At 39.5% G+C, this 18,636-nt stretch overlaps 1 protein-coding gene across 4 annotated transcripts in view; it reads right to left on the reverse strand.

Moving 5' to 3' along the window:
- Positions 1-5,857: 5,857 nt before the first annotated feature.
- The window catches only part of PPARGC1A (PPARG coactivator 1 alpha), a gene marked incomplete at its 5' end in the record, with an annotated part of 370,436 nt that continues 357,657 nt past the window's right edge, over positions 5,858-18,636 (reverse strand). For 3 of the 4 annotated variants that reach the window (XM_080626739.1, XM_080626740.1, XM_080626742.1), the window contains 3 exons: positions 5,858-7,606; positions 10,708-10,859; positions 11,212-11,333. In XM_080626739.1, the coding sequence (XP_080482865.1) occupies positions 7,503-7,606; positions 10,708-10,859; positions 11,212-11,333 (378 nt within the window). In that variant the 3' untranslated portion in view covers positions 5,858-7,502. The remainder of the gene's footprint in view (positions 7,607-10,707; positions 10,860-11,211; positions 11,334-18,636) is intronic. The other variant, XM_080626741.1, reaches the window with a different exon arrangement.

Genomic DNA, 18,636 nt, shown 5'->3' on the forward strand with positions numbered 1-18,636 from the left:
GTAAAAGGTTAAAAAGAAAGAAAGCACTCCATTAGTTTTCAAGTGTGTGGTTGATTTTTCTTTTTTAATAAATTTACTGCCAACACATTGCATGAATAAGCACAGGCCCGAGTGGCAAATGCAGTAGGAAAGAATTAGTATAAGGCACCAATGTGCGTTTTTCATAATGCCAAATTCAATAATCCGAGGACAACTAGAAGATCCCTTGAATGCCTTGCCTTGAAGGTATAGCACAGTAACTTTATGGCTGTAATAATTTTATGACTTTATCAAGCACTAATTTAATAGAGAATGGAATGCACATAGTCAAAAATAAATTGTAGCAAATATTTTATTCGATTAAGGATCCTAATTGTAATTTACACGTTGTGCTCTTTAGGAGACTTTTTTCTTAATCCTTAGCTTTGGATTTCATTTACACTACATCTGGCTGACAATCTATCATGACGCAAATAAGGCACATGAGATTATTTATATTTGATCACTGTCCACTGTTTACACAAGCCAGGGTTAATGCAAAAGGCTGACAAAGGCTGGAGTTTAGTCACTGATTTTGGAGAGGCTGGAATTGTACCTGCTTTCTGTTCATCTGCCCTTGTCAGAGAGCAGCTCAGTTACTTCTACTAGCAAATACTGTCAGTAAACAGTCAGTATGCAAGTGCAAACCCTTCTACCATCTTGTACTTCACCATGCACTCATTCCAAAAAGGCACATTTCATCTCAGATCTCACTGTTTACCACACCTGTGGGTATAACTTTTCCAACAGAGGCCATTACTGAATTTTATTTTTAATTGTTTGCTTTTATATGGGAGTCTTTTTCTCCGCATTAATTCAATCTGAAGTTGGAAGAGCTCAATTCATCAGGTCCAGTCGTGTCATTAAGGTGATGGATTATTTTTTTACTAAAAAAAGAATCAGAAATACCTTTGCAGAACTACAATTTCAAAAGCATGTTGAAAAGAAGCTGCAGTAATTCAAAGGGACTCAAAAACTAAACATGTTTTGAGGAATGTTTCCAGATGCAGAATAAATATTTGTAACTTTACAAAAAATTGTCACATAAAAAAACCCAACCTTTCATTTTGCTCTGGGTTCAGAAACAGATTTTAGGTTGAGATTGTTAAACTGAAAAAGCATCAGTTGAGGAATGAACACCGACCAAATGAACATTTACAATTTATGTATGTATTCCCATCCAGCTGCAGTTTCCATAATTGCATTGCACAGACACTGGCCATTCAGCAAGGGACATCGTGTAGCAAGAGATGAGTTGGCTTTCTCTCTTTTTCAGCAGAGTGATGTAAGGACAGCACAGCAACGGGAAGCACAGAGGACACATTCACTTCCTCTTTTGAAGGATTTCATTTTCTTCTTTGCTGGGAAGACTAGTCTCCTTTGCCCTAAAGTATTAACAAATATACCACCTCCCAATGAAGACAGGCTGCCCTATGTCTATCAATAGAATCTATATAGAATCTTTTTCCCTTAGGGATTAATTCAGCTTTTGATTCAATCTTTCTGAGCCTTAAATTATGATGTTACAAACCTCCAAGGAACTACTGTACTATTTGTGACCTTCTTTATTACTTTCTGCTGTTTGATAAAGTAGAGAAAATTGATTTATAGATTAGTTTGCTTGTGAACATGGAATATCAATGGTAAGAGTGTGACTCATGGAAAAGCAGGGGAAGCTGGCGTTGGTTAAAGTTTAATATAGCAGTTTATTAATTAATGGTGAAGGACAATAGAATAACTGCATGTTAATCTTGAATGAGATTCTGAAAGTGTGACATGAAATAATACCAATAAACCAAGGCATCTTGCAAGAGTTGGATTTAAAGTTTTCAAATCATTTTCCACAAGGAAGAATTTTGTCCATCACTTCCACTTCTTTTCCCTAAACCTCCCCTTCTTCCCCTTATGACCTCATGGGTGTTTTTGTGTTTTCTGTAAGCATTAAAGGTTAAAGGTGGAAGGCAAGGCCAAAGTTTTCCAAATGGAGCCTAAAATTAGGCTTTGGTGTCTGTATTTGGATTCTTAGGCCCCGATCCAGGAGTCTATTTTTATTCAAAGCATCCAAGCACTTGACTTCAATGGATCTAAAAACACTTGCGCTTAAGTGCTTTGCTGAATCAGGATGGACTTAAGCACAAATGTAAATGCTGTACTGAACTGGGGCTCTAAATATGTGCCTTGATTTTAAAAGTGCTGAGAGCCAGCAGGTCTAATTGAAGTCAATGGCAGCTGCGAGATGCTCGGGGTTCCTGAAAATCAGGACACTCATTGAGGTGCCTGAATCTGATTTCAGGTGCTCAGCTTGTGGCATTCACTGCGGGGGGGAAATGGCAACCCAGGAGAACAGGCAATGGAAGGCAAGATTTCTTAATAAACGAGGTCCTGATTTTATGCATTAAACCTAAATAACATAAAATGAAGGGATGGGAGGCAAAAAGCAAAACTTTCCTGGAAATCTAATAGAGTGCTTTTTCACAAGCATCAAAGTGCTATGCAAAAATATGAAATTAATAAATCACATTAAAAATCACAGTAACTAGAAGTTACTTATTGGGCTAAATTCATGCCTTGAGGAACAGCAGCAACATTGAAGAAGTACATGAGGGACAGATTTGGCTCACTGCATTTTGAGTATTAATTCGATCAGGACCAGTGAGTCAACAGCACAAAGCCCATGTAGCAAAGAACTTTGCTGTACTACCATTGCGAGAACCAAGCACAACAGTTTGTATTAGTAAATAGTAAAAATACAAAAGCTAAACATTTCTGCAAGTAAAAAATATATCATTATAGAGTATAAAATAAACAGCAATGTTAGGAACAGAGATGAGGTGGAGGCTAGTCATCTGGAGAAGGCAATCTTTTCAAGTGAACGCAGTAGTCCTCTCTACCTAAAGACCCCGACCAGGCTACCCCATGCTGCTCCTCACCTTGTGCCTCGGGTACCTTCTGAGGCACACATCAAGATGAGTGGACTGAGTCATACAGCGTTGTACTGTTAATCCCCAGAGAAAGCTGCTGACACGACGACGTAGGACTACAGCAGTATGTGAACGAATCCTGGACAAACCAAAGAAAAGCAATCCCCTCCCCTTTTTATGTGCATGTAAAGAAGAGGGCTGTGAACACGCTTTGCCAGTCCCTCATCTAGCTCTTGCCTGTCCAGTGGCAATGCCAATGCAGGAAGCCTACCACGCTGCATCCTGCACTGTCCAGGAATGATTAGAAAAACCCATGCTTGTTCAGCCACCTACCTGCCTGACCCTCCTAGCCAGCCTGAGAGGCTGGTAAAGGACTCTCATGATGATGCCTTTTCCTAGTACTGTTATTTAGCATCTCAGGATGGAAGATACCAACCGTTTTGGACTTGTCAATTCCTACTGCCTGCACAACTTGGATCCAAGCATGGCCATGCAGAAAAGCCCTTGCATTTCCTATCCCCTCCTGACTTGAGGCAGTAACTCCTAAAACTCCACTGAGCATTTTAAGTTTTCCTGCAAGGTTTACATCAGCCCTTCAGCAACCTTGTGTACTCATGGCAGAAAGGCTGATAGCACCTTTCTAGATTAGATATGTTTCAAACCAGTGGTTCTGTCCCTGCCCAAAGTGCAGTAACATGGGCAGGGTCTGGACTATCTGAAATCAATTATGACCATTAGAAAAAGTAATAGAAAACCCAGTGCGTGACCAGTTGAGGGGAAAAAACCTGTCACTTGTGATAAAAAAGAGAAACAGAAATAGATTTGAAACATTCGTTTCCCTTTATTTGCTCAGTGAGGCTGATGTGTACTGCACATTAAAAAAAAAGAAAAAAAAAATCACAGGAATTTCATACAATGAATTAAACCACAGAAGTACATATAGAATTGGCAGGTGGAAAACAGCCCAACTTGGGCTTAACTAGTATCTCACTTTCCCCATTCAGCCTAGTCCAACCAATAGCTTTACATGTTCACCTACTGTACAGATCTTACAGCAGCTCCATCAGGTCAGTGGTTCACATTATTGAATATGTCTGTCACATAGGTACAAATTTAGAATCATCACATTATATTACATGGCTATTCTAGGTTGTTTATAGATCAGATCTTATACTCCAGTGATTGAAGTTCTCATTACAGCCATCAAAAAGGACACATAATCATTACCTACTGTAAGCTTACATCTAAAGGGATGAGAAGGTGTGGTTGGTTTTTTTTTTCTTCAACTGACCCAAGTATTATACCCCAGAGGCACAAACTTTCCTCCCACTGCTGCTCCGGGTGATGGCAGCCCAACTGCTTTACACAGTAGTTTAGCACAGGTATTTTTCTCCAGTTTTAGGCTCCCTCTGTTTGGATTTGAATTTGGATAATTTTACCTTCTGTAGGAATTACTTTGTTACAGCTCTAGGAAAGACCATAGTTTCTAAGTACCAGTTCTGTTACCTGTATTGCAGATGTGGTACTTACCACAGCATGAAAGCAACAGTACAATCTTCATCTAACAGACACAGAGAGCTATGCTGCAATTTGCCTCCGGTGACAATGTGGTACATGTGCTAATTTGAAATGTTCTTGGGGGAGAAAAGAAGAAAAGGAAACAGTTTATATTTTGACAGGTTACCTACTACAGTGTCTATAGAGGGCACAAATGGCTTTATTCAGCAATCCTAGCTCTATTAATTTCATATGTAATTTGTAAATCCACAGAGGAAAGCCATCTTCAGGATGGGAATGTTTGCCAGGCCAGTGAAAGAAAAAAACCCCAAACCCCTGACTCATGTCATTATGCCTGCTTGGTAAAAAATAAATAATCCCCTGCCAAAGCGCACACGAACTTATGCATGTCAGCAATACAGGGCAAAAGAGAATGTACTTAAAATTTAATCACAGAAATTTAAAGGCAAAATAGGTAATGCATCTGGTCCTTGAACACATGATATACTAAATATTGATTTCTTAAAAATAATTTATTGCTTTTAATATTTTTCTTTACAACAGAAGATACTCAAAATCCAGAAAGGAAAATTGTAAACTTTTAGTTTGGCATTCACACAAAGTTAAAATACCTGCATTGTTAACCTACAGAGCAACAACAAGAATTATGCAGATTAAAGAATGTTACAGCTGTAACACAGAACCTCTGAGAAAGGTCTTTTCTCTTTTTTTTTATTATTTTTTTTTATTTTTTTTTTTTTTATTTTATTGCTATCTATCTACTGAGAAATAAGAAGCCAAAAAATCAAGCAAGCATCCGACAGGACAGACAGTGGAATCTCTCAGAACACAATATGCTGGTGATAAAATGAATGCAGCCATCAAAATCAACTGCACTGGCATGGGGGTGGAATCGGTTTTCTAAGATTGGGAGTGGGAAAGGAGATTAAATAGTTCGGTGTGCCATACCTTTAAGAGGAGTCATGAATGCCAAACAGTAATAGAATACCAAATCTATACATTCACAAGCAAGTTCCAAACTTTGCTGATACAGTCTTTAGACTCCGTTCAGATGAAAATCTGATGCTCAGAATAGCTGTAAGTTTACTCTTGTGGTTTTTTTCTTTCCTGAAGTTTCTATTTAATTTAGCAGAAGCAATGTCATCAGCAACAATGTCATGGGCACATCTGAGGCCATGCTAGTGCATAGTAAAAAAAGGAAAAAAATAACGAAACAACCAACTCACCGCTTCTGCAAAAGCTGAATTCCCAAACGAAGCACTTACTCCGGACTGACAATCATCATGCATCCTAGGTATAAAATTTCCACTGGCCTTTTTATTATTTTAGTCATCTTATAATTTATAATAAATAGGATAATTGTAACTGATAAATATGTCTCTTTAGTAAACAAAGGAATGAAGGATTGGTATTTATACAGGATGCATAACTGTAAAAAATACAGATAAATTCCACCGTTAAACTCTGCCAATGAAAAGATTACTGGCTTCAAGAACAGCGTTTAGACACAGAATTACTGTAAAAATCATACTGTACTTATTACCTCAGCATATTTTTTCAAATTAAAATCACAAAAATTAAACAAAATAGCATTTTAAAAAGATTTTTGACCTCTAGTTCCAAAACTACGTTGATACATAAAATAAAAACATTTCTTAATGATTACCCATTTGAGAGACTTTACATAAAATTATGATATCTCCTAGAAAAATTTAGATGAGAAAATTTCATTCCCCTAACAAATTCAGTGTATAAAACTGCAAAAGAAAATCAAGCAATGAGAAAAATGTGGAAAAATACTGCAGAAGTGGTTAATACCTTTTGGGCTAGGATAATTCTTGACAAAATTCTTACAGAAGCTCACCAAGAAGGGATGAATGTGTGTAAAGCATTTGTGCACTCAGACACACGCGCGCACACATATACACACGCACACCCTCACCCAGACGCATCTTTCTTTTTTTACAATCAAATATATATAAGTGTAAGTTCAGCTTTCTACATATGTTAGTGTACAATAATTGTTTCACCTCATATAATTACATTTGAGTATTCTTGATTAAGAAAAATTCAGCAGTTTTTGAAAAGAAGGCTGCATTTACAGTGCATAGCTGTAACAAAAAAGAACATCGTCATACAGTATGTACATAAATAAAAATACTCCATTTAACATTTGTAAATACTCAACTACTTTAGAGAATGTAGCAAATAAACTATCTGTGCACACACCCAGATAGTTACATCCAACTCTCATTAATAATGTAACACTACGTCCGCTCATTAGAATAAATTGCTGAACAAGCTGCACATTTGACCATTAACAAGGCTTTGAAAATTCTGCTGTGGAAGATCAACGTTGTAGACATTTACATGGGTGTCAGAATTAAAAGATGAAACTTCAGAATGTTAGGGAAGCTTCAGCCTTTCGTTTTCTCTTCCGCAAGGACTAAAAAAAACCACCCCTCCCACCCCATCAAAAAAAAAAATCCCCGAAGAAAACAAAAACCTTTAAACAAAGCTGAAAGATTGTAGGCTTCTGGGACCTGCGGTTTCTTCTGGATTGTCATATTATCACCGTGTTGTGAGGAGAAGCTTCATTTTAAAAAAAATAACAATGCAGTGTCTGATTCCCAGACATCAGCAGCCATAGTACTCAAATTTGGTTTTTTTTGTTTGCTTTTGTTCTTTTTTTCTTTGTTAAAATGCAGTATGTACAGATTTTGCAGTTCATCGTTGTTTGTCTATCTCTGTGGAACTGCTGCCATGTCTTGTGATTTGCACTGAACTTGCAAGGAATGCCTGGCTCCCCCGCCACTGATCACCCGTGAAAGCAAAGCTGACACCCATGGACATGCGTGTGCTTACTGGACAGCCATCCTGCCTCTCCACTTGTCGAGCAGCTGTGTTCATGTAAACCATGGTTTCGAACAGAGAGTGTAAAGTAGGAGAAATTCCTAAGTATGACTTCTCAATTGTCCATTACTGAAGGACGTGACGTCCGTGAGGTATTCGCCATCCCTCTGTTTTCCTTAGGTGCGATACATGTTACCTACGCAGGCTCCGCTGTGCCTCTTTGAGTAAACTATCAAAATCCATGGAGTCATACTTGCTTTTAGTGGAAGCAGGATCAAAATCATCTGAGTTTGAATCTGAAACCCAAAGGATGCAAGTTTAGGTAAGAGGCAAGAACCACTAGTGAGTACTTGCATTATTTCCTCTGTACAACAGTATGAACAAGACACTGCAGAAACAATCCCCTTAAGCCCCCAACTTTATGGGATGATAAAAGCTCAGAAATGGTCATCAGAGAAGCTTTAGGAATGGAAAGAGCTTTCTGGTAGGAAGCAGGGCTTAACAAAAGCAGTACATGTCATCAATTTTGCGGAAGAACCATATATTGCATAATACATATAAAGCAGGTGGGAAGAGTTTCTCCAAGGACTTCAGCACTGCTCTGTGTAGGTCTCAAAGTAGTCCAGACAGATGCTTTACCCAAAACTCCACCATCATTTTTCAGCTGTTGTCTTTCATCACACCGTATCCAAGACTGACTTCTCCTGAGAAAGGTAGCAGGGCGATGGTTCTGCAGAAAGCATGGAAAGCACACTGCTGCTTCTGCTGGCCCTGCCTCAGAATCTTGTACAAGTCACTACACATCCCTGAATCTCTGTTTTTGCTTCCATTCTGATCTTTTGGGGGTTTCCTTGTTTTAAGTGTGAGCAATTCAGGGCAGGGCCTCTGCAAAACCGTACAAGCAATCTCAGGTGGGCTCCTCTGCTCTTTGCAGCATATATGATAACTCATAGCAGCAATAATGGTCCAGCTCCTGTGACCTGCAATATATGCTCCAGCTTTGCTGGTTGCTCAGGTACAGACGTCAGTCTATGCCTAGCAGAGGAGGGATTGTACATTTGTGGCCATGCAGCTCCAGTACGGCAATTACTGACACGGCTGCAAGTACTGGATCTCCTTTTGGAGTCATCCCAGATTAATACTGACTCTTCCCAGTTCCTGTGTCACAGCTCCTTTATGAGTGTGCCCTTTTCTTGCCATTTCTTGTGTTGAATTAATCAGAACTCCCCATCTACCACTATAAGACACACTGTGCATTAAATGTTCATTACAAGTTCTGTTAAGACAATATCTTCTCACAGAGGAGAGGTGTTAAAACTTCTGACTACTATTTTCAAGTGTTTTCTTTCTTCTGTACTCAACCCAAGGCTGATTAATTCTCTCTGTCCTTGTACTAGCTCATGAATTTTAAAGTTCATGCTGCCATTTCCTTATGTAGTTCTATCAGCTATTCTGCAAAATACAGGGAATGCAGTCTGAACTACAGAAGCTCAAGCTGTCAGCAGGACAAAGTGAAAATACTCTGCTCACAGATACTCTGGGAATCCCACTTGGTATGGAGAGACCTGCCAGGGAATGCTCCCAGTGATGAATAATGTTCAAGAGGGTTCCCTTCAGACAACTTATTTTAAATCCCAGATTTTCGGAGATACAGAGATGACCTTGGCTTCTACTGCTGAAGATAAGTCAAATCAAGTCAAGACTTCAATCTGTTTTTACTGTTTTTATCAGCCTACATTTCAACAAATGCCTTGCTACCTTTTATATTTTCAACATCAACCCTATATCTCTTCAGCAGTCAATTGTCTTTTCTTAGCTTTACATTATCTGTTTAGCCACTGAAGTGAATTATAGCATATTCATTGTGAACAATGTGTATCATCTTTGTCGTTTATTTGGAAAAGACATCAATTGGTTAGAAAAAAAATATATCTGTATTCTCTTCCTGCACTGTACAAAGCTGAGGGCAGCCCATACAAGATTTTATTAGCACTGTGTTATAGGGGTATGAGAGATTTTAATGACTGTGGTCATTTATTCATAAAAACCCACAATATCTGTTTAATATAGAATCAACGGCAAAATGTCCCTTGCTATGTTATGCAGAAAAGAGTATCTCTGGTAACTTTAGTGTATTTATGCAGGTATTAGGAAAGGTTTAACATTTAATGAATACTTTACATTTTAAAACGTAATTAAATTATGTGAGCTTATAATACATTATAACATTACAGAGGCTGTTTTGGTAGTCCACATGGTCTCTTTATGCATATACTTAACATCAGCATTCCTGCTGTAAGACTTTGAACATCTCCAAACATCCTTTCAAGGGGGAGCATCACACCCCGACCCAGAGCACAGGACAGCACCATACATGTTTGCTTAGACAGGACAGGACTAGATGTGTTATGGCAGTCAGTATGCACACTTGGGACTGGTGTTATCACAGCATACTGGAGGCTGGAGACTGGTATGCATACTGCCCTGCATCAGTGGGACAGCAAACACCAAGAGATTTGCTAAGGTCTTCACAGACTGGAGCCTCTTACATCAGGACTGGATGTTCCTGCAAGGACACACCTTAGAATCATAGAATAGTTAGGGTTGGAAAGGACTTTTAAGATCATCTAGTTCCATTCCCCCTGCCATGGGCAGGGACACCTCACACTAAACCATGTCACCCAAGGCTCTGTCCAACCTGGCCTTGAACACTGCCAGGGATGGAGCATTCACAACTTCCCTGGGCAACCCATTCCAGTGCCTCACCACCCTTTCAGTAAAGCACACCTTCATACATAGATGCATATGCATGATTTGAGAACCACCAGTTGAGATCAGTAACCTTTGCTATACTAAGGGTCAGATGTGGTCACAAGCCTTTCTAGCTTTCAAACCCGAAAAACTATGAATTGTGGTTAAGAATGCTCTGGCAAGTTCTACACATCTAAAGCACAACTCATGGCAAAGTTAAGAATCATAATGAATTTTTTGGGGTTAGGCATCTACTTCGTTCTCTGTTTATTGCTCATATAAATAAAACAGGTATTAGGACCAAGCAGCCATAGCAAAGCAGTGAATAGCAAAGCATGCAGGAGATTTCTGTGGTGCTATTATTTCAATATGGAAATATATTATTTAATATCAAGCACTTATTTTTTATAATGATGGAAATGGGCTTTTAAAGAATTTTTCACAATCTGAAATAGCTGAAAGAAGCTGGATCATATTAGAACTCAGATTAGCAGACTTTTAAACTTCTTGCAGCAAGCGGAAATCACTTCCTTTACCCCCCATCATTTAAACAATATAAGCAACAAACAAATAAGCAAACCCTAAATTCTCCCGAGTTACAAGGTTCCAGTCATGCACTTTAATTCACATAGGGCAAAATACCTACCTAGGTCTGCATAGTTAGACTTGCAAAATTGCTTGCGTCCACAGAAGTACAGCTCAAAGTCAGGTTCATTTGACCTGCGTAAAGTGTACCCATTTTCAAGAGCAGCAAAGGCGTCACAAGTATAGCGGTAGGTGATGAAACCATAGCTGTCTCTGCAATTGAAAAACACAGTTGTGAACAAAAGCTGAAAAGAGTTAACACACATTAGTGTAACCCCTTCCTGAAAGCAAGAACATGTAGGAAATCCAGCAGTGGAAATGCCAGAAGTGCATCCATTTATCAGCATGATTGTCCTGTCATGCAGCTAAATACTTATTTCTGGGATAGGAAATCTCAACTAGTGAGATTAATAAATAAGGATGAAAGAAAATAAATAAGGTTTTGAACTCAGCATGTCATTTGTCACAGCACTTGTATTGGTAACTCCCATACCAGTAATCTTACTGCTATAATTTTTTTACATATGGCAGCTTCGAAAGAAAAAGTAATTTCAAAAGTTCTTACCCATCATCCCGCAAATTTACTGTGCACTCCTCAATTTCACCAAAAACTTCAAACCGGTCCCTCAGTTCTGTTCTGGTTGTGTCAGGTCTGATTTTACGCAGATAAATCACACGATGTTCCTCCTGTTGAGAAACAGCAACAGGGAAGGCATATTTTTAAAAGATACGTAAGAGATGAACCTATACATATATGCATGCAAACACACGGATGTGCAGAGGATGCAGAATTACAGTAGAAGTCTCTTGTGGAAGACCCAGTGGATCTTGCTAGTAAGTGAAACAGTTCTCTCATGGAAAGCATTGAAGGTATTTAAATGATGCTGCATTCGTCAGGTGGTGTGCTCCTGGAAGGTTTCACTGTTTGCTGCCACTGTTCTGCTACACACTGACAGATAGCTCCCTTGGTATCCTACTGCATCTTCTTCTTTTCTACCTCCCCTCCAAGACTGTGAACTCTTCCAAACCAGGAGCTTGGTTCCTCTTCCGATCTATATAATACTGGGCAAACCTTAGTTGTGGAGTAGTATAAAGTAACACACTAATTGGATAAATGTGCCATAGACACAACAAAATGTATAACAAACATGACATTATAAACTCAGATGACTCAATAGCTGATTCATCATCAGCTGTTCCACCATAATCCATACCTTAATACAGAGGGAAAACTGTTATGGGTCCAGAAGATTTCTTTTATAAAAATAAATATTTTGGGGGGGGGAAACCAGGATAATAAAATATATCCCGTAGTCACCATTACCTTTTGGTTTCTTCAGAAAAACAACCTGACTAAAGTCTCTGATTTTTATAGCCTAAGGTGCCATTTGCATGTTCCCTGGACACTTGGGAGGAAAGCATCAAAGATACGTTTAAAACAATGGAGTCATGGTCGTATCTTTCCTTCCTGAGTGGAAATGCTCAGCAGAGTAACAGAAGGACTAGGAAACCCCATGAAAGGCACTTCATTAATTTCTGAATGAACAGTTTGCTGAGGGTAGAGCCATTTAGTGAGCTGCAAGTAAATCAAGGCAAAAAGAGAACTTCAAAACACTGACCTTAAGGTAATTACGGCAAAGAAGCACCAGCTACACATGGCTTGGGTGCTCAGCCTTCCTGTCTCAGGTTGCCTCTGGCCTGAAGATCCCTGCCACTACTGGCCCTACTGCTCATCCCTTACATGTCCGCACATTTGTCCCATAAATCGAACCACCACCACTACCACCACCACCACATTCTCAGCTGGTGTAAATCTGTCAGTCAGTGAAGCAATGTCAGTTTAAACCATCAGCTTTGGCACCTGAGACTTGCTCAGAATGTAGGTGCTGGATGCCGAAGGAGCTATCCTGACTGCTGAGAATTCATTACTATCATAACCTGGGGAGGTGCCTAAAGGCTAATGGTACCTCAACTGAGTGATGCAAAAGGCTCTAGGGACCTAAATATAGCCTTGCATTTTTGCTCAGAAACACCCTAGCCTGAAGAGACAGGTAGCTGATAGCGTTACAATTCAAATACAGCATGAAATGTATCTTTTCCATGAGTCCCCACAGAGGCATAAGGCAGGAGCCATTCTTGGACCACCGACAAAAGGATTGAGATCAGACCAAAACACTTTTCAAACAGAAATTATCCTGATGCCTCTTCTCTACTTGTTTGAGCACTCATTTGAGATAAAGGGACCATCAGAACTCTTAGTTTTAGGGGCCCAGAATCTGGTCTCCCTGTTGCCAGGAGAGCACTCTGCTTCCAGGAACTGTTTAATCAAAATAAGTAAACAATTCCTGCTGCAGAAAGCTGAAACCAATATATCTGCCTCCCAACAGAAGCTTCTTCTCACTAGCACACTCAGTCAACTATTTTTGCTGGCTCTTTTCCTGGTCTCACAAATCTCAGGGGCTTGGATCAAGTTAATCTAAGCTCCTGAGAAATCAAAGTGAGTTTAAAGAGTCAGAAAACAGAGATCCAAGAATCAAATACTCCTACTCAGAAGCCTTACTCCCTAAGGTATTGCACAAGAAGTGATCACTGGAACCACCTGGGTCCTTTATAGCTCCCTGGTCAGTCCAATGGGAATCCCTGGTTGCTCTACCAAAGTAAGTGCATGCTCTTCTTAATGGGATGAGGTAAGTATCACATTTAGATCTTTGAAACTACTGACTCTTTTGATTACATAAGGAACCAAGGTGACTGCCTTGGTAGTCTTCTGTAACCCTTTTGTGACAGACACTTTCTTGTTTAAATGTTATGCCTTCCAGAGTGCATTGTCCAAAAGCTGCCCTTGTCCTCTACCAAAGCACTGCAGTTTGCAGAAGCTAGCATGGCTAAAAGAAGGACAAATGTGCTCAAGGATAGCCAGAAATTTAGGGAAGAGGGGTACTTTACAGACAGTTGCTGCTTTTTATCTCTGTCTCTACTGTGTTCCAGTCCAGAGCCCTGACCTTCCTGATTGAGGAGTTTGGGTAGGGCTTCTGCGAACTAGGGACTGTAGAGTGCAAGCAAAAGAAATCTGCATTTATTCCATTCTCCCCATTGTAATTTCGCTTACTCTGCGTATGGTTGGGTGCCATAAACTTCAAAAACAGGAAAATCTGCATATGCACAGTAATTACTTTTTCAGACTGTTTTACCAAATCAAGGATTTAACCGCACTGAAACACTTGATAAGAAACAATTCCACTGATACTTGCTATTGAACCCAAATGACTGACCAGATGGAGCAGAACATAACACAGCAGACTGTCTAATATACTTTAGCTGAGATAATACATATCAACTGAAAAAACATAATGTTTCACTCACTGACATGGAGATTATTATATTACAGTGTGATGGAAATAACTATTGCACACTCTTCCATAAGTCTGTGCATGGCTGCGCAATTTTTCCTTCTTCTATCCCTCTAATAACCTTTATATCTCTAATATCCCTTTAAGACAACTGTAATAAAACAAAACTGAACCATTAAAAAAAAGCCTGTTAAACTATCATTAAGGGAATAAGTTAAACCTACAAAATTAAGGAAATTCAAATTTAAAGCAGAAAAGCACTATATGTCCTCCAGTGACATATCCTTCTTCTCCACATGAGAAGATGTGTTCAAGTATTTTTTTAAGGAGAGTGCCATGATATTATAAGATACTGGAGAACACAGTATTCATACAGCATTGTCTTTGTCTTGTTTAACATCGGTTTATTTAAAGCAACTATGAAAAATGTATCTGTATTCACAGAGACACCTGCCTTTTATTCTCATTAATAATAAGTGCTATACAAGCCTAACAAGATTACAACATACTTCAAAATGTTAAAGACCTTTATTTTATAATAAGTTACATGGAGAAGTCCATATGTGCATATTAAGTATGCTTTTTACTGCACTTGTTAGAGGAGATGATCTATGACTTCGAAACCTAGAGAATGACAGAGAAAGCTTCTGTTTCCAGTTTAATGTGGGCAGAGGAAACCTGCAGGAAAATCCAGAAGATATTCATTTTTCCCTTGCAAAAGGGCAAATGACTTTTTTTTTTTTGCATCATAAGCTTTAAGTGCAGTTCATTCCTTTGCCATATAAAAAAATGAAGAAAGAGTCCAGCAAACTCCCTTAGACCCAACATGTCTGTCTTCTTTTGGTTTATCTAAACCTCTTTCATCAGAATCTTGCTCTTTCTTCCTTGAGGTAAAAAGCATTTGAATAGGCAGATGTGGCAGAAAATCTCAGACTGAATAGCAGTATTTCAAGTCTCAAATGAAAATACTAAAGCTTTAGAATGCCAAAACTTGAGAAAATAAGATCAGGAGGCAAAACGTCCACTGACGCTAAGGATCTTTTTGTCTTGCAAAGCCTTCCTCCAAAACTTTGTTTTAGAATCATATAATCATAGAATAGTTAGGGTTAGAAAGGACCTTAAGATCATCCAGTTCCAATCCCCCCTGCCATGGGCAGGGACACCTCACACTAAACCATGCCACCAGAGACTCCATCCAACCTGGCCTTGAACACTGCCAGGGATGGAGCATTCACAACTTCTTTGGGCAACCCATTCCAGTGCCTCACCATCCCCACAGTAAAGAACTTCTCATATCTTACCTAAACTTCCCCTGTTTAAGTTTGAACCCATTACCCCTTTTCCTATCACCACAGTCCCTAATGAAGAGTCCCTCCCCAGCATCCTTGTAGGCCCCCTTCAGTTACTGGAAGGCTGCTATGAGGTCTCCACACAGCCTTCTCTTCTCCAGACTGAACAGCCCCTCCTCATTCTTATTTCGCAAGGAACAAAAGCACAGACCACTACAAATGTATCAGTTTGTGTATGTTTTTTGTACTAGGCTTCTTCACCCAATGCTTGTTTGCTTTGCCTGCTCATGGTGCTGTTAAGCAGGGTCTGTGGGCAGTGAAGGCAGCCACTGCAGGGGCAACGCTGCATAGTGCTGACATTCCCATTTTCTCTGCCATTTTTTGTCTGCACATCTGTGGTGCACACCTAGCTCTCCAAGAGCTAGGTAATGCTTTATGTGAAGCTGAGAGAAGAAACCCTGGGGCATTTTAAAGTAATGGTCTGCCATGTGCTTGTCAAAGGCACTGCTGCTTCAGCTAGCACCATGCCCGTTACCTTCCATACCAAGTGAATTCTCTCTTCCAGTAGAAAGCCATGAAGACTTATATTCTCAGAACTGAAGGCCAGATGCCATTTTGAAAATGCAGTGGGAGTGGCTGGACAGAGTTTAAAAGATATAAATAATATGGATGTAAAAAGCCATTAAAGCTTAAGATTCTGACATAACATGAAAAATTTTCTTTAGATTCCGTATTAGAGAGTAAGTCTGACCTGTGAGCCAGTATGGATGGTGAAAGAAAGACTCGTGAAACTGGGAAAAAAAGAAAAAGTTGCACAAAATTGCCAAATGTTGCTGTGAGGCTCACTGAGGACTGAAACTGTTCAGCCTCACTCCATGGTGGCTGCCAGAAAAACAATGATGGACCAGTAAACCTCAAAATTTAGGTAATCATCTGATACATTTTCAGCAACTCATACAGGAAAGTTCGAGTGCCTGGGATCAAGGCCATCAAGATGAGCAACAACAGGAAAATCCAACCTAAATATACAACATACACTGGATGCTTCATTAGTGGAAATGCACTCCATTATAGGCTGACTCTGGTTTTAGACTTTAGAGAAGCCAAGCACTCATTTATGAAACCACCTTTCTCCTGCCTTCCTGTTGTAGAGCTATTTATTTTCTTTGAAATCATGTGTGTCTTTCTGACGCAGTGGCCTCACGGTGCATTTATCTTCTTTGGTCTGTAAGCTCCCTGGGACAGGGACTCTTGATACTTGTCTCATGAAGGCTGTCAGCACTTAGAAATGAAAAGTAGTAATGTTAACAGTAATTTTCTACTCAGGTATAAAAGCTGATTTGGTTGTATTTCCTGGCAGCAGCCAGTGCACACCATAAATGAGCTGCAGGGAGCACATGATTCTAAGTCAGTATCATGGCCAGAGAGGTCTTGTAGCAGAGAACATGAGGCTGCCCATCAGATTAACCTCCCAGCCCTGGTGTACCATGTCAGTATGATATGTACAAGCTGGTGGCTACAGAACTGAAATGTGCTATCTGTATTTCTGACTCCATGTCTTGGAAAATATTTGCTGCATGGTCTAATGAGCTGCTGGAGTAAAAGCCAGCATAACTCAAAAATTTCCTGGGGTGTACCAGAAGAAAAATGGGGTCCTCAGTCTTGGGTGGGGGTTGGATCCCAGTTTCTACAAAGCCCTAAGTAGACCGTTCTATCCTGCAGTTCCTCAAGTTTCACGACAAATGTGTCTCCAATGTGATCTGGTTAGTACTATCAAGTTATGCAAGTCTTGGTGGCAGACCATCCTTATGTTCAGTTAGGACCCATTCTAAAACAAAATAGGGACCCAGTGAAATAAATCAAGTCAAGATCAAACTAAACTATTCTAACATTTCCTCAGCAAAGGCATCACAATCAGAAGTATAAATAAATGAATGAACGAATGACAAAAATATTTTTCTTACTAACTGGAAAATATCTTGTGAGCTCAGCCCATATTTTTCAAGCATGCTCAAAATCAAGACCCCAATCCACAAAAAAAGGCACCAAATCTCCAGTAACTGGAGAAGGGTAAAAGAAGGAAAGGAAGAGCAGAAGAATATCACAGCATGTTTTGAAGTCAAGCCACCTGTATACAGCTGTAAGCCTAGGTAGGAATTCAGGAATCCCTACAGGGAAATGCTAGCCCAGGTTTCTAGCTGATCTGAAGCTACTGCAGCAAAGGTGTGTGTGAAGGGGCAGGCGTTTAAACATGTCTCTGCTACATAGCATGAGCACAGGCTTCTAAAACAAGCCTCCTCAGCATTCTGCCTATGTCTTCACATCTGCCAAAATACCAGCTGTCTGCACAATCAGAGGGCATTGCTTCACATATGGTTTTGACAGATTAAAATATGAGAATTTTCTTCTCATTTCTTTTCCCTAGGTTTCCCACTCTTGCTTGTCACACAGAGACTAATTCCTACGTATTGAGCCAATAATACCTGGTGGCTTTTAGCTCAGTCATAATTTCTGTTCCCTTTCCACTGTGCATCCTTTCTACAACCAGTTCCTGAGATCATAGCACAGTGCTTCTCATGAAGAAAAGCCACCTGCCCTGGGTAACACTGAAGGCATTAGTAGTGCCTGATCTTGGGCCACCCTTTTAACAGTATCTGTAGGTACGTGGCCATGAGTCAGTTCTGTCAGCACGAGAATGGGCTAGAAAGAAAGTAAAAAATTCTCCAATGCAGAGAGCAAAGGAATCTTAATGTATGGGACTGTAGAAAGAGTTCAAGGAAAAACAGAGGAGATTCTTGTGGCTGGACCATAAATGAGTTCATCCCTCAAGAAAGGAGTAACACAGATGAGACCCATAAGCCAAAAGGAGTACAAAAAGTAGCAGAGAATGTTACAGAAATAATACAGGTTTTATCACTGACTTCATGGGATCAGGGCTTTCCTTTCTTCTCTGTCCCCTAACCCCTACTTATTTGCACAGAGGATAAACTGGCATGATTCAATACAGATTTTTAAAGTAAAAATGCTCATTGCCTTTGGATGAAGGAGTTAATAGGATTTCATCTACAACTCCTGCAGTTCTTCCACGGGTGACTGGATTTTAATTTTTTGCCATGTTCTGTTTATTTATATTTATTTTTTTAGTTCTGATTTATACTTATTAATAAATAATCTCATTAATGAAGTTAATTATAAGAACAATGCTCACTTTAGAAATAAAGTAAATTCAACCTCGGTTCTGAAATGTCTAAACTTTTAACATAGGAAGTTACAATGCAGCATATCTGCAGCTTCTTAAGTTTCTTTTGTTCCCTTTTACTTTTTCTCTTGATTAGCTACTTGCCAAGTATT

Source organism: Psittacula echo (genome assembly GCF_963264785.1).
Source record: "Psittacula echo genome assembly, chromosome: 1".
NCBI classification, from domain to species: Eukaryota; Metazoa; Chordata; class Aves; order Psittaciformes; family Psittacidae; genus Psittacula; species Psittacula echo.